At 40.2% G+C, this 15697-nt stretch overlaps 1 protein-coding gene across 7 annotated transcripts in view; it reads left to right on the top strand.

The window, feature by feature from the left end:
- LOC5563839 (MOG interacting and ectopic P-granules protein 1) overlaps positions 1–15697 on the top strand; it is a 54574-nt gene that overhangs the window by 22426 nt on the left and 16451 nt on the right. For 3 of the 7 annotated variants that reach the window (XM_021842070.1, XM_021842069.1, XM_021842071.1), the window contains exons 2-4: positions 11018–13517; positions 13575–13871; positions 14166–14225. In XM_021842070.1, the coding sequence (XP_021697762.1) occupies positions 11109–13517; positions 13575–13871; positions 14166–14225 (2766 nt within the window). In that variant the 5' untranslated portion in view covers positions 11018–11108. The remainder of the gene's footprint in view (positions 1–11017; positions 13518–13574; positions 13872–14165; positions 14226–15697) is intronic. The other 4 variants (XM_021842072.1, XM_021842073.1, XM_021842074.1 and 1 more) reach the window with 3 other exon arrangements.

Here is a 15697-nt window from a genome sequence, read left to right as displayed (position 1 = left end):
AATCTGCTCAGTGTGTAATCCAATCCCATCCCCGATATGGTCACCCTACTGCCGTTACCACCGGGCTTAAATGCTCGTGCTTTTCCTCGTCCATTGCTTCTTTGTTTCTTCGGTATTTTCTCCTTCTCTATCACTGGCTATCGCTTTTTACGTTCTGTGTTCGTTTAGTTCAGCGCTGGCTGGTGGAAGTTTTTGCGCTTCAAGCCATGGCTGTTAGCTGAAAATATTGCTTACCTACATACGTCGTTCCCCCTTCCCTCGCCCATTACCACCCGCACGTGTACTGCATCGCTTCTTAATGGTCAAGATTTCGGGTGTCCCCGCAGCTTTTTTTCTGGGGGATGGATTCTGCCGAGATCCTAGAGGGGATCCAATTCGCTACCGGCGTTCCCTTCTGATCCCCTGAGCCCTTCTCGAATCAGTAGTCCTGCCTGAGCTCTAGGCTAGTCGGCCATTTTGGTCCGCCACTGTTAGGTTTTTCCATCATCCAAGCGCCCGGTGCTGAGCTGATGATTGTATGATTACTATACGGGTCGACGACGTTGGTAGACGACGCGCAGCTGCTGTTATAGTTACCTACCGGAGGAGGTATCGGTGCTTCCATCTGGTATCGGCGGAGTGCACCTCTGTCCTGGCGATCTGTGTTGCTGTTGTTGTTGAATCATGTTGCTGGTGTGGGACGAATTTATTGTTGCTGTTCGGTTTCATCGTCGATGATCCCCGGATGACGTGGAACATCTGCAGAGCTTGGAAGTGAAGGGCGTAGTAGGGACTGGATGGTACATTGGGGGGAAGGAAAGCAGGGGGCAAGTGGAGGGATTCTGAAAGGTAGACTTTATCGATTAGTTTTCCAGGAGACTACCGTTTTTTTCGAAATGGATTTGTTCGCTAAATGTATAGTGCAGTTCTCAGCAGAGATTGCAGAACGGTCAATAATGTATGTTAATTAATTATTACGCCGCGCGTGATTGAAAGTAAAACATATTTTTTTGCAAGCACCATAATGCACCTTTCTGAAGCTTCTACAATCTTATATATGGATTCTGAGTACTTTCATAAAAACAAAAGGTACTTGCGCAAATACCAGAGGCGTTCCGTGAGGAATTTGATTACCTGTGCACTGACTCGCACAAACCGTTTATTTTGAATTATGAATACGAATTTTTCAATTGTTTTTTTTTAATGTATTTCAGCTTAAAATGTAATTTCTTATTATTAACACCTTAAAATGCAATTTCCAATACTGTATGCTATCTTGAAATGTCTGGAAGCTATTATATTTGTTGCTTATTGGACGTATTTTTTGTTTGTTTTCTTCGTTTCAATCACTAGTTGTAAGTTTTAAGAATTTTGGATGATTCCAATATACAATGTTTAGGGAAAAGGAAAATTCTCAAAATTTCGCTGATACCAAGGCGATGAAAGAAAAATTTTACGTATTAATCGCGGTCCTATAGTTTGATAATATTTGACATAAAAATGTATATTTACAGTAAAAATGACCTTTATATGCATAAATTTCAATCATTTTTCGTATTTTGCGAACTGAGATAATAAGTTTAATATCATATTATCAAATTTAAAGCAAGAAGAAAGACGTTTAACTTGAAACTAAACGATAAGCACATTTTTTTTATATGAAACTCGGCTTACAAATAAATAAACCATTCTTATGAGCAAAAATCTGAACTTTTCTGAGATTATCATATAAACCTTCAGAATTCAACTATTTACGCATTATTTTCCAGGTTCGCGATGAAGGATAAATTCCGTGGATTTCGTGGCTTTCGCGAAATTCCGAATCTCCATTATTCCTAACGTTGTTATTCTATATAATAATTCTTATTGTTTACAGCTTGTCAATTGTATCACGATATCTTAGCTTTTTGACGATGTCCAGCGCTGGTACATCTCTTTGTATACTTTTGTGGATACATCAAAGCTTTTAAGTGAAATGATGACTGACTGTTGAACGCTGAAACCCACTTTACGCCCACCTTCAGTTGTCAGTCTGTTGAGCAAGAAAAACTATATTCATATGTTGGCTCGAGAAATTCCCATCGAAATACAACCCTGATTTACGACCAGCAACCAGCAATCGCCACAATAGGTATTGTACAAGGCAGACGGTCCTAATGTTTACGTCTGGGGCATTGTTTGCTGGACTTTGGTGATCACTACTGGTAGACGATAGGGATAGGTAATAGGCAGTCTGAAATGATATGTTTACGTGAGATTGAGTAGGTTTAGCAAGAGAGACTTGATTAGCATTGAGAAGAGTACTAAATCACATGTCGGACTAATGACGTCATTGTTCTCTTAAATTATTAGATATTAAGGATTTCGAATAACGAGGGAAAGTTTAGTTGCGAACAGATCGTCGGGGATATAACACCGCCTTGGTAGAGCCATGTTGTTGAATTTCTGTTAATTTATAAAAATACATGTAGTGTAGTCTAAGATGAAGTTTTACTCAAGTCCAGAATAAACGTCGTGTGTATAGTGCGATATTGTGTTTGCCATCAATCGTCCTGTTAGAATTTCTAAATATACTACCGAAAGAAGCCTCAAGAAGCCACTGTGCCGATACGAATATGAAGAATTCCCATGATGCTGATCCAATGATGGTGCGGTGATTTAGCAGTTGTAGTTTATTATACGTTCGATGTTGGTGCGCTGTATGCTTAATCCATTGAAGTCGAAGGTGAACGGTTCAGACCCAACACATACATAGTTTATAAATCAATTCAAAGCCACATGAATTTTGTGTATTTAATAAGATAAAACATGATCAATTTGGCCAATATGTTTATAACATCTAGTATTGGTTCTAATCAATATTGCGCCTACTATCGCGCGACATACACACAAAGCATGTATGGCGTTGACGCTTTCTCTCCCAACAGCAGACGTCGCACAGTGATTCGTCCCTTGGAAAAAAGTAAAAAATTTAACTTTCATATTCAGCCGAAACAAGTAGGCTATGATGTTGACATATGTTTTGAGCGTTTAGTGCAGATACGAGAAAGTTCGTGCGCTTATCAAAACAAACCAAAACACCACGTATTGACAAGTAATTCCATCCTTATATATTATTCAATGTTTTCGTGTCAATCCAATCCCTTTTTAATTTGCTCTATTCCCATTCTAAATATATTTTCAAAGTGAAAATCGTTATGGACCGTGTTGAAACAAGTAAGTAGGAGTCATTCCACTTAATTTTATGTGACATATTTCAACAATTATTGAAAAAGATGCTTCTGAACATTAAGCTCTTTAATACAGAAGAAAATTGAAACTCTCATCTTTTTCTAGCCCAGACAAAAAAGTACCTTTCTAAAATCCACTTTAAAATAAAATTGGAAGTATTTTTTGAATTCTGGAAGTGATTCCAGCTGCATATGTTTGCCGATTGTATGTCATTTTATGATTTTTTGGTTATGCTGCCACAATTATCAATAAAGAATGTTTCGAGTTGTGGTATTTTGCTGATCGGAAAAAAATCATGTTCCTGATTCAATATACAGTTGTTATGGCTCTGATTCTTTCTCCCAGATATATGAGAACAAGTTAAATACATTTTATTGTTGCAAAATAAACCAAAAATGAGCTAAATGTGGAAGATCAGAGTTTTCAGTTCAGCTGCAAAGGCTGGCATGGGAAGGCCTCTTAAACAGTTCCATGAATATTCAAGAAAAACCAAAAGGCGACGTTTTGCAGATCTCATCAACAATAATGAACCTGAAGAGCTCGCGTTCGTAGCCTATGTATCAAATTGTTTCTAAGAATCATCAAACAAAAATCCACGAGATTCCAACTTTCTTTAAAGGAAAAGAATATAATGATTTGATTGATCTGTCCTCGGATGATCAATAACTGGTGAATGAATTGTATTGTTAATAAAAATATATTTTATATAACCTTTTTATTAGGTTTCATTTTATTCGTTGGAATAATCCGAGCTTCAATATTTTTATAAAAAGTTGGTTATTGAGACACTTTTATGGTTACGCATTCCACATACATCGTTAATGCAAACGACTTGAGTACTTTTTCATGCGTTTTTATTTTGAACATTTATTCTAAAGCGAGCACTGTTATATAGTGTCATATGTAAGACTTGACTTATAAGTCACATATGCCATTATTGATGTAATATATGTCATTCATGCCAATAATGAGTTTATTTGAGTATATCGAGTTGCTCCACAATATCGTAGGGCGAAACCGCCTAAAACATCCAGTTATGACTTTTGTCCCCAAGTGCCATACGTTCGAAGCACTGTGCGTCGTGACGCCAGTTGCGCGCGCTTTCCTAATTCTTGCAAACCAATGCGAGCGTCATGGGCAATTTCTCTCTCGGGTGCACAAATTGGAGTGAACCAGATTTTACCTATACAACGCCACTGTTGCTCTAGAAATGTCAATACAAATGCACATTCCTGCTGTGTCCATACACGCTATTTTCGTGCACAAGAAAGAGTGCACGGCTGAAATGAACATTCTCTGCAATACGATGGAGACGCATGGCAGTTTGTCTTGTTTGCTTCGCTGTTTTCGCTTGCTGGTTGAGCAAGACCATGGGGGGGAGAATCAAACGGTTTGTTCACTGAGGGCGATGGACCAGTTGAAGGTGAAGCAATCAAACAACATTTTCAAGCAACTACCCATTATGAATGTTGGAAGTATTGAGAATTATAATATATATATTTAATTTGTTAGTTTGAAATCTTTGACTGTGCAGTGCACCAAGTGCACCTTAGGACGAGACGCCACTGGCAAATACTTATCTGATTGTATTAACATTTTGGATAAATAAACTCTATTACTTTCTTTAAACAGAATACAGCAAGTTTAAGTAAATTTGATTTTCTTTAACATAAGTACATTTAGAATTGTGGCTTGCTGATTGAGCTGCAAAAATAATTCCTTAAATTAGGTCCATCATAACTAACATAGACTCTGCTATACCGCACAAAATGTTCTGTCGACAATTCCACAAATATCAACTTGAAGCTTTCTCTGCCTATTCAAAAGTAGCATTTGCGTTTACTTTACTTTACTTTTCGGTAAAACTATGAAATCGCTTCCCGAGTATTGCAGCACCCATTTTAAATTCTGCAGGATTGGTAGCATATCTCTTTTTGGCAAGTATCTTGGATTTGTATATAAAAAACAACCACATTCACAATATTTTAGTAGTTGTTCATTTTCTTGTACTCTAATAATAATGTGTTGAGTAATGCCACTAGAAATTTCCTGCAGCGGTGTTACGAAAACGTTTGAAATAATGTTCAATTGCGTTTTTCTCGACATGATGATTTTCCTGATGGGACTATATTGCGAGTATGGGCAGTATCCTACCAACGTAATTGTCTGTGAGGAGAGAGAGAGAAGAGAGAGGGAGAGAGAGAGAGAGAGAGAGAGAGAGAGAGAGAGAGAGAGAGAGAGAGAGAGAGAGAGAGAGAGAGAGAGAGAGAGAGAGAGAGAGAGAGAGAGAGAGAGAGAGAGAGAGAGAGAGAGAGAGAGAGAGAGAGAGAGAGAGAGAGAGAGAGAGAGAGAGAGAGAGAGAGAGAGAGAGAGAGAGAGAGAGAGAGAGAGAGAGAGAGAGAGAGAGAGAGAGAGAGAGAGAGAGAGAGAGAGAGAGAGAGAGAGAGAGAGAGAGAGAGAGAGAGAGAGAGAGAGAGAGAGAGAGAGAGAGAGAGAGAGAGAGAGAGAGAGAGAGAGAGAGAGAGAGAGAGAGAGAGAGAGAGAGAGAGAGAGAGAGAGAGAGAGAGAGAGAGAGAGAGAGAGAGAGAGAGAGAGAGAGAGAGAGAGAGAGAGAGAGAGAGAGAGAGAGAGAGAGAGAGAGAGAGAGAGAGAGAGAGAGAGAGAGAGAGAGAGAGAGAGAGATTTTTCCGGAATGATGTTGTTACAATGTTTATTGGCATTAAAACTGTTAATGATTAAATCAGATATTTCCCTTTCTTCTAACATTTTGTATGAAACTTTTACTGCTTCCAAGAAACAAAACGACTTAGTAGTATGCTGTATTTTGATCTGCCCAGTTTTTTTTTTTTTTTTTCATTTTGCCAAGCGACCTTTATACGAAACGGCCTTATGCCAAACGGGGTGCAATCGTAATATCCTAACAATCAAAAAGGTGATAATTCATTAATCATCTACAAGCTCTCGGTAGAAGTATTGTTCAGTATAGATACAGGACCTAGATGATATACACCTATTTTTTATATAAAAATAACTCGTTTAGTTTCTTACAAATAAGTTACCAATATAAATAAAAATGGATTGGTGTTTGTATGTCACGAAATGGCTCAAGAACGGGTTGACGGATTTGAATGATTCTTTCTCCGTTTTATTCGTCAAGGGTTCCGACGTGTTTGTGTGTACAACTAGCGAGCATTTTGACCGTTCAACAATTGGCGAATTACCCTACTTGATGGCAAGACGAAGTTTGCCGGGACCCCTTGTTGCCAATATTATTGGTTCATCTGTAAATATATGAAAAATAATACTTGACACGTACGACTAATGAAAAATATGAAAACTTTGCTTGGGACTTTAGTTCCGATTAATGCGAAAACTTTTTTTTTCTTCCAAGATTTCATCCAAAATATCATCAGAGTTTTACATTCCACCAAACACTTTGAAAACATTTTTTTAACCTAATGCATTGAAAAAGTCATGAAATTCCTTCAGAAATATCTCCAAAGATTTCTTCATAAATTACTCCAGAGATTCCTTCAACAAATCCTCCAGGGATTTATACTAGAACTCCACAGTCTTCTTCTTTCTGGCGTTACGTCCCCATTGGGACAGAGCCTGCTTCTCAGCTTAGTGTTCTTGTGAGTACTTCCACAGTTATTAACTGAGAGCTTACTATGCCACTCCACATGGATTTCTCGAATAATGTCTCCAGTGATTTTCAATGGATCATTCAGAGATTTCTTCAGGAGTTTTTTTTTCATAGCTTCCTCCAAATCTCTACGATAGGGATATTCCTCAAATAATTATCCCACTAATTTCTCCAAGAATTTCTTTGGCAAGAGTTTGCGATGACAATCGTATTTTTTTTAAAGCGGTTCCGATAGAACTCCATTCAATACCTCAGGAATTTCACTAAAGATAACTCCAGGGATTCCTCCAAAGATTTCTCCAGGAAGGAGATTCTTCCAGAATAATTTCTACAGTGATTCTTCCAGAGATTTTTACAGGTGTTTCTCCAGAAATTCAGCCATTTCCCCAACGATTATTCCAGGAATTTCTCTAGGGATGCCTCCAGCATAGTCTCTACAGTGAATAAATTCTCATGGAATTCCTCAGAAGATGCCTCCGAGTATTTCTTCACACTTTATCCTCTTCAGAGATTCCCAATTATTCTTTCTTTTTTCAGGGACTCTGAGACGATCTCTTCAAGGATTCCACCTGAGATATCTTAATCTTTTTTTCCAGGAAAAACTCTATGTTTTTTTTCGAAAAGAGCACCAGATTTTTTTTCAGAAATTCCTTAAGAAATTTCCACGGGTATTCTTCTAGACTCCGTTTTTTCAGTGTTTCTTTCATATATTTAACCGCAGATTTTCCCAGAAGTTTCTCTAAGGATTTTTCTAGGGATTCCTTCAGAGATTTCTCCATATTTTTATCTAAAGGTTCCTCTAGACAGGGATAGTTCCAGCAATCCATCGACGATTTTTTTTCCAGGAATCCATCCAGGTTTTTTTGTCAGGAAGTTATCCAGGTATCTGTCCAAAAAAAAATCTTTAAAAAAAGAAATGTACTGAATGAATTTTTGAGGTTCGACATATGATGTGATCACTGGAGGAATTTTTAATGGAATTTTAGGAGGAGTTTGGATATTCATAACACACCTCAAGAAAAAAATGTGGGTAAATCTCTGGAGGATATCTTCAAAAATCCTTGGAGTAATTCTTATAGCGATTTCGCTAAAAGTATCTCTGGGAAACTTTACGGAGAAAACTCTTGAGGAATTCATGAAGTAATTACTTGTTTAATCATTGAAGAAATCTCTGTAGGAATTCCTGGTAAATTGTTTGGAGCAACCCCTGCAGGAATCCCTTAAGAAATCTTCGAAATTATTTTTGGAGTAATTTCGAGAGTGGTGAAAACCCTGCAAGCATCCTTAAAGGAATTCATTGAGGAATAGCTTTTATAATAATAGAAGAAGTTGTAGGAATTCCTGAAGAAATCCTTGCTGGTAACTCTGCAAGAATCCCTGCAGAGAATTTTCTAGATGAATCTTTCGAGCAGTCCCCGGAAGAAATTCAGGAGAAATCTGATAATTCCTGAAAGAAGGCATTCTTGGAGGTATCTAATTAAAAATAAAGCCGGAGGAATCACTGTATAAACTACTGTCCTTTAGATATTTTCCTGGAGAAATCTTTGGAATAATCCTTGGTGAAATCCTGGAGAACTTCCTAGTTTCTAGAGGAATTGCCAAAGATACTCTTGGAGCTCTATCTGAGCTGGTCTGAAAGAATCTGGTTGCAATTGAAAATTCTTTTTGGAGGAAGCTCTGACAAAATCCCTAGTGGAATCCCTGGAAAAATCGTTGTATGCATCACTGTAGAGATTTCTGGAAGGAATTTCTGGTAGGATCACTGGAGAAATCTTCGAAACAAATCCGGAAGAAATTCTTTACTTACACTAATGGTTTTATTTATCAACCTGGCCAAGGGTTTTCTTTTATACTACACAACTTTCTATGCTTGTTATGCAACGCAAGTTCGACAAACCAGCATAATTGAATGCACGAATATGTTTCTACAAAATGTTTGTTAGTAGTTCGTGCTCATATTACACAGTTCGCGCGAACATTCATGCAATTTGAACAAATATTCGTGCAAGTTGCACAAATGTTTGCGCGAATTGTGTAATATGTGCTCGAACTACTAGCAAACATTTTGTAGGCACGAGACCGGATCAGAAAGGGCTCTTTAGCAGTTCCTTCAGAAATTCTGTGTGGAATTCCTCCAGAAATTATGCCAGGGATTTCTACAAGGAATATTAGAGGGATTCCTCCAGAAAAATCGACAGGGATTCCTCTAGAGATTTCGCAACGGCTATCTTGAAGATTTGTAACAGAAATAATAATTTTAATAAGATTCCTCCATGAACTTTTTTAATGATTGGTTCAGGGATTCCTCCAGAGATTCTTCCAGGTATTTTTCAAGCGATTCCTCATGATGTTTCTCCAGAAATTCTTCCAGAGACTTCTCCAAGCAATCCTCCAGAAAATATCTACTGGGATTCTTGCAGAGATGTATCCAGAGATTCCTCAAGGGGTTAAACTAGGACAGTTTCTTTTAGGATCACTCCAGACATTTCTCCGGAAATTCCTTCGAGGATGCATTCAGTGTATTCCACAGGTAGTCTCTCAAAATTCCTTCAGAAATTATTCCGGAGATTTCTTCTGGAATTCTCAGCGGATTGCTTGAGAGATTCTACCAAGAATTTCTGTAGGGATTCTACAAGGAATTTCTCCTGTGATTCTACAAAAAATTACTTATCGAATTCCTAAAGGGATTCCTCAAGAGTTTTCTCCAGAAATTCTCCTAGAGATATGTAGCTTTAGCAAAATCACTACAGGAAGTAAATGTAGTAATCATGTCGTCACTTGAGTGAGAACGACACGTTGATAGCCTTCCCACATCTTTACTCTTCCACAATACAGTTGTTGTGGAAGCGATGTAGGTACGATAGGCAAACAGTTTCAACAATAAATAAATCGCACTCGCTCTTTCCGCGTGTGTAGTGATATGAGATGGATGGATATGGGTTATAAAAGGGGTCCGCGTGGTCTGTAGGGATTTGAATTCTAAACTTGTAACCAACTCAGTTATTGGGTCACTAAGTGACTCGGTAGCTTAGTTGGTAAAGCGCTCGTCTAGCATACAAGAGTCCTGGGTTCAAATCCCAGCCGAGCACGTGGATTTTTTTCATAATTTCACCCATAATTTGTCCATCTTTACCACGCGTAATGAGTTAATTAATTTAATAACCATGCGGATTGGATTACCGTACAGCTCGATATAAGTATCAATTCATAAAATGGGGTTCTGGAGTAATCTCTGGAGAAATTGCTAAAATTTCCAGGGTAAATTGCTGTAGGAATCTTTGGAGACATCATTGAATAAAATTCCTGGAGTACCCTTGGAAAATAATCAAGAAAAAATACTGTAAAGATTTTGCTAAATTTTTTTTCTGGTGGAATCAGCGGTAGAGTCCTCTCTGCAAAAATCCCAGGAATAATGGAGTGGAGCTTTATCGGAACTGGTCTAGAAAATACGGTTGTAGTTGAAAGTCCTAAGAGAATCCCGAGAGATTTTTGAAGCAATTAGTTGCAAAATTATTTGAAGAATTTCTGGAGAAATGGATACTATAGATATTTGGAAAAAATTATGAATAATAAAATGGCCTACTGGGTGGCAATACAACATAAGCCGGGTCAAGTAGTTGAAAATGAAATCCCGGCAGGGTTTTTTGTAAAAGTCCTCAATAAATTTCTGGAGATACATTGGAAGGAATCTGAAAGTTTCATAAAAAAATCTCTGCATGAATTATTCCTTCCTATTACATTAAAAGAAGCCTTAATATCTAATAATAATCGAGCATTTGTCAAAACTGAAAAAGAAGTTTTCCTCCGATCGAATAACAAATCAAGAAAAACAAGAACGTCCGTTTAACATAATTGACAAAATGAAGAAACGATTTTTTTTTATTTGTCTAGAATTTGTCCATTGGAAGACAACTGCTACCTGACAACTGACAACCGATTTAAAATAGAACCTTAAGATCGTTTCAAATTCGCCCTTTGCAAATGTCAGTATTGAAATTCACAACCGTCAGTTTTTTTAAATACGGCGAATTAATCTACCTACCCCGGTAAAAGCCTTGATTCACAAAAGCTCTCCGCCATCGCAAATTTTCATTGTCCTCAGTTCATTCGACTGCGACGGTTCTCTAATCTCGAATGATCCCTTCTTGTACCCCCAAACAGGATCCAATTGAATCACCAACCCTAGGCTGTCTCAGCGAACCCGCAACACGTACAGTTCACCGTGGCGTCGTTGTCCGCTGCCGTCGAGGAAATGGGCGAAGTAGGAGCGGCTGCCAACGAGCATCCGCCGTCAGCCAAAGCGGTCAAGGAAAATGGCGAACTCAACGGTACCGGCGAAAGCGACGAACAGTCAACTGGCGAGCTGGAGGGCACCGGGCTCATGATTGCCAAGGTGGCCTCCGGTGCGGACGCCATCCACAACGCCAAGGCTCGCAAAGTCAGCGAAGGCAGTGAGGTGGACGAGAACTCACAAACATCCCAGCCTATCAGCAGTAGCAACGGCCAAACCGAGGGCGAGGGAGACGAAACTTCACAGGATGCGGCCGATGAAGAAAGTCGGTCAGAGGTGGTTCGAGTGGATAACGAGAACCATGATACAGTGGAATCGATGGACGTAGACGAACAGGAGGAAGGCCGTCGCGAGGGAAAGTCTCGAAGCGTAAGTGAAAATGGAAACGATCCATTGGGTGGAAGCCTCGGACATTTGGCAGATGAGGATTCAAAGTCTAAAAGTGGCGACGAAGGCATGGATGTCGATGCCTCTACGAATGGCCACAGCGCTGCCGATAAGACAGATGATAATGATGTGATTGACGATGATAGTGACAAACCGGTCAGTATTAACTCCGATTCCGAGAATGATGACGACCTGGTTGAGACTGGTAAGAGCGTAGCGACTGATAGCATGGATGGGAACTCGAAATCGAATGATACAGTTTCGATGTCCAGCAAATCGAATGGCGGTAACGCCAAACAGCAGAATGGTGATTGCGATGGCGACGTAACGATCCTCAGCGATAAAGAGGAAGACTGTGTTGTGATCGATGATGAAGACGGTGACACAAACTCAAGTACACCTAGTCTGAAAAAGAGCGAAGCAGATGATTCTTCGTTGAGGAGAAGCTCGAGGGTACGTAAAAGCACCTTGTCGCAAAACATTTCCACTATCGATGACGATGACGACATCGAAGAAATTATCGATGATCCGCTGAATATTGCTGCAGCGAAAAAGCCTCGTTTATCGATTAATCAATCACTGCAGAATAACTCCTTCAAAGGTCAGCTTACACCACAACCTCAGAAGTCCCTTCTCTCCAACAATCAGAGCAATGCCACGAAGGATCCACACCTGGTTATCATCGATACACACAGCCTAATGAATCGTTCTGGAGGAAGCACATCCAGTCCGATGACACCAAAGTCCACGAATAGTTCTTACTCGATCCTACCCACGGGAATGTCACCGAACAGCTCGTTCAATTCGCCTCGAAGCGTCCTGAATCCGGTAGCTGCAGCAGCAAATCTCATGTCGAAATCCAATCCACCTCCATTGGCTCCGGTTACGCCACTGTTACCTGCCCTCACGGACGACATGTTTGTCCTCGAGGCACCATCCTTCATTGTTCCTTACATCTACGAGAAACCTGCTCCGGAGAATCTTCGAGACATTGTAAGCGAACTGGAAGCCAAAATCAAAGAAATGCGTAAAAAGCTGGAAGAATCCGAGAAGGACGACGAAAAGGACGATGACAACAGCCAAGAATCGACGGCCAGTGGCGAAAAGAAATCGTCATCCAGCGATGTTGAGGCAGAATCCGAAGCGGAGAAAAAGAAAAAGTCCAAACGAAAAAAGAAGAACGATGACGATGATGATTGGGATGAGCTGGAAACTTCGACAGACGACGAGGCATCGGACGAGGAGAACAAAACGAAGGTCCTCATCAAAGAAGTCAAGTCGGATATCGATATGATCAAGGAACACATCATAACCCCCGCAAAGGACGATCTGACTAGTACAAGTAACACTTCTCTCGGCAGCAGTGCTCTGATTGATCCGAAAAAATCGGAGAACTATTTCGAAAATCCCCTAGGGAAGTTCTTCATGAACATTGGCATAAACCTGGTGCAGGAATACGTACAGACCGATCTGCTGAGGCAGCAGAAGAAGAAACGGGATCGTGAAGGTAAACCCTCCGCCAGCACTCAGATGGCAATTAATTCTCTGATAAAGAATCTGGAGTTCAGCAAAGAGAACAACAGACCGTTCAAGTTTGAAATCAAACGCTGCGAGTACTGTCCATTCAAGTCGGAATCGGCGCTGGCGATGGCTCACCACTACGAAACGCCGCACATGCGCAACTACATCTACAAGTGTAACTTCTGTTCGTACGAAACCCGCCCTCCACACGACATCCTCTACCACATGGAAGCGATGCACAACATCAAGGGTCGCCTGGAAAAGGCGTCGATGTATCACGCGTGTCCAAACTGTCCATTCGAGGATAACGGCAAATCGAAACTGGCCCGACATGCAGTGGCTTGTGCGAAGAAATTCCGGCCGGAGATCAACCTCAACCCGCCACTGGATTGGGAGCCGCCAGCGAAGATCCCTCGCATCAAACCGAAGCATGGACTCGTGGGAACGGCCACCGCCTATCAGGTTAGTTATCTCATTGCTGTTTGTAGAACTCCTAAATTAATATCCTTATTCCCGTAGGCCATGACAGCACAGCAGCAGAAGAACCTGGCCATGGTGAACCAGCGAGTACAATCCGTCAACAACATCAACCCGGTCAACATCAGCCAGCTATCGGCGGCGGCTCAGGCAGCTGCTTTGCGAGCCCGTGGTGGACGGCCCCAGCCGATGACGGCGTCCACGCCCACTAGCGTACTCCGATCAACGGCCAATCCGGCGATGCGTACGTCTATGTCGCCCGGAGGAATGGTAATGCCTAACAATTTCCAGCTCTCGGCAGCGGCAATCGCTGCTGCTGCGGCTAACAAGTTTTTGCCGGTAATTTCCCAGTATATTTCGTTGTTATGTTTGTGTTCTTGTTTGTTTTTTTTTTGTTTGACGAGTTCAACATGTACAGTGGTGTAATCATCCGTTTTTTCTGGGTTTTTGCGTTACTCTCACACATGACACACTTAACAAGGATTTTATGGTGGTGAAAATCATTAACTCTTTAGTTAGATATACTTTTTATTTGATCAACACTGTTATTTTCTTCTTTTTGGTTTCTTTCTCCGGTTTATGTTGTCCACAACAATTGTACACGAAACTTTCGCACTTTCCGCATATACAAAGACTCCAAACGCCGTTGGACGATCTCTTCTAAGCAATTCTAACGCATCGGTGACTATTCAGGTTGGTTTTCTTCGGTTTAGTTAGTTTTTCTGTATTTTTGGTTAGGACATACTGGCGAAGGTATAAAAACAATGTAACTGTGTAAAATACTATATGCGAGTCATTGCACTGATTTGCGGCACTGTTTTATTTCTTATCTAGGGTACGATTAGTATAACAACAGCGATAATAGCGAAGGTCTGACACATAAAGCCATTTTGCATAAAGTGTTTAACTTACTTATTAAACAAATTCCGGTGAAATCTCATCAGATGAACATTTCGAAAACGTTGATCAACGTAATATGGTAAATTTTTAGGTCACTTGTTAAGATCAAGGTAAAAATTAACCGGAATCCGTAAAATGAGCTTAGTGTGTAAATTTTATTTAAGTTTAGCTTTACATTTAGTTGATTCTCTATATACACAACCTATCAACCTAGCTTTATCCAATATTGCATCAGTTTGGCATCATTATCTGATTCTTCTCACTGGCACTCATCATCGTTGGCCCGACCTATCGACTCTGATCACAATCTGGTGACGATGGAAACGGCACCTACAACTATCAGTCACCAAGAATGTTCGGTACCGACGGCTAACCTAAAGCGGCTTAAGCAACCGACTGTCGCGACTGCATACGCGAATTAATTCGAGGCTGGATTACCCGAAGAAAGTGAGATAAGCCTATCTTGAGGTTTGCTGGAGTCTAATAAAAGTAACCATCAATTATGCAACGGAAAGCATCAGATACATGGGAAGAGTTGACGGAACGATTGGAGTGGACGCAGATATTGGAGCTTAGCTTAGCTTAGCTTAGACTGACTACACATATCAATGGTTGCTATTCCGTGATTGACCGAAGTCAGTGAAAATGCACAAAGAATCAACTAGAAGTTCGGCTGGGATTGGCCATAATCTTCTTCAGTGTGCATAATTCAGTGCCTCTATTTATACAGGGTCAATAACGGTGCCGGCCACGTCCTTGCAGTCAGGTGGGATTGGGGGAAGGAATGTTAGTGTGTAACCTTTGCTTTTTGGTGACCGTGTTTGCCTCTGCATCTCCACAAAGGTTACTGGGAGGGATGTTTGTTAATGGGGAGGATCGTTGGGTCATAGGATTCACTTTGATAAGCGATTAGACCATGATAAACAATGATTTGTGAGATATATACATGCTTATACGTAAATATAATATTTTCATTTGATATAAACAATTTCTATGTAGAGGAAAATTATGCCGACACTTGAGGTGACGAACCATTCAAAGTTTGTTGAACAAATACCTAAATGTAACATTCCTACAGCTGTCAGGACGAAAGCATGTGTTATTATATTTTACTCATTTGAAAAGAAACAAAAAAACTCGATTGGTTGGGACATCATAGAACACTCTTATTCTTATGCCGACACTTACAGTGGCGAACCATCCAAAGTTTGTTGAATAAAGTGAACCTTTCGCAAGTCTACACTTGTAGTGTCGAACCATTCAAA

The sequence above is a fragment of the Aedes aegypti genome, chromosome 2, assembly GCF_002204515.2.
Source record: "Aedes aegypti strain LVP_AGWG chromosome 2, AaegL5.0 Primary Assembly, whole genome shotgun sequence".
In the NCBI taxonomy this organism is placed as follows: domain Eukaryota; kingdom Metazoa; phylum Arthropoda; class Insecta; order Diptera; family Culicidae; genus Aedes; species Aedes aegypti.
The sequence above is the reverse complement of the archived record's forward strand: the minus strand, read 5'-3'. Positions and strand labels throughout refer to the sequence as shown.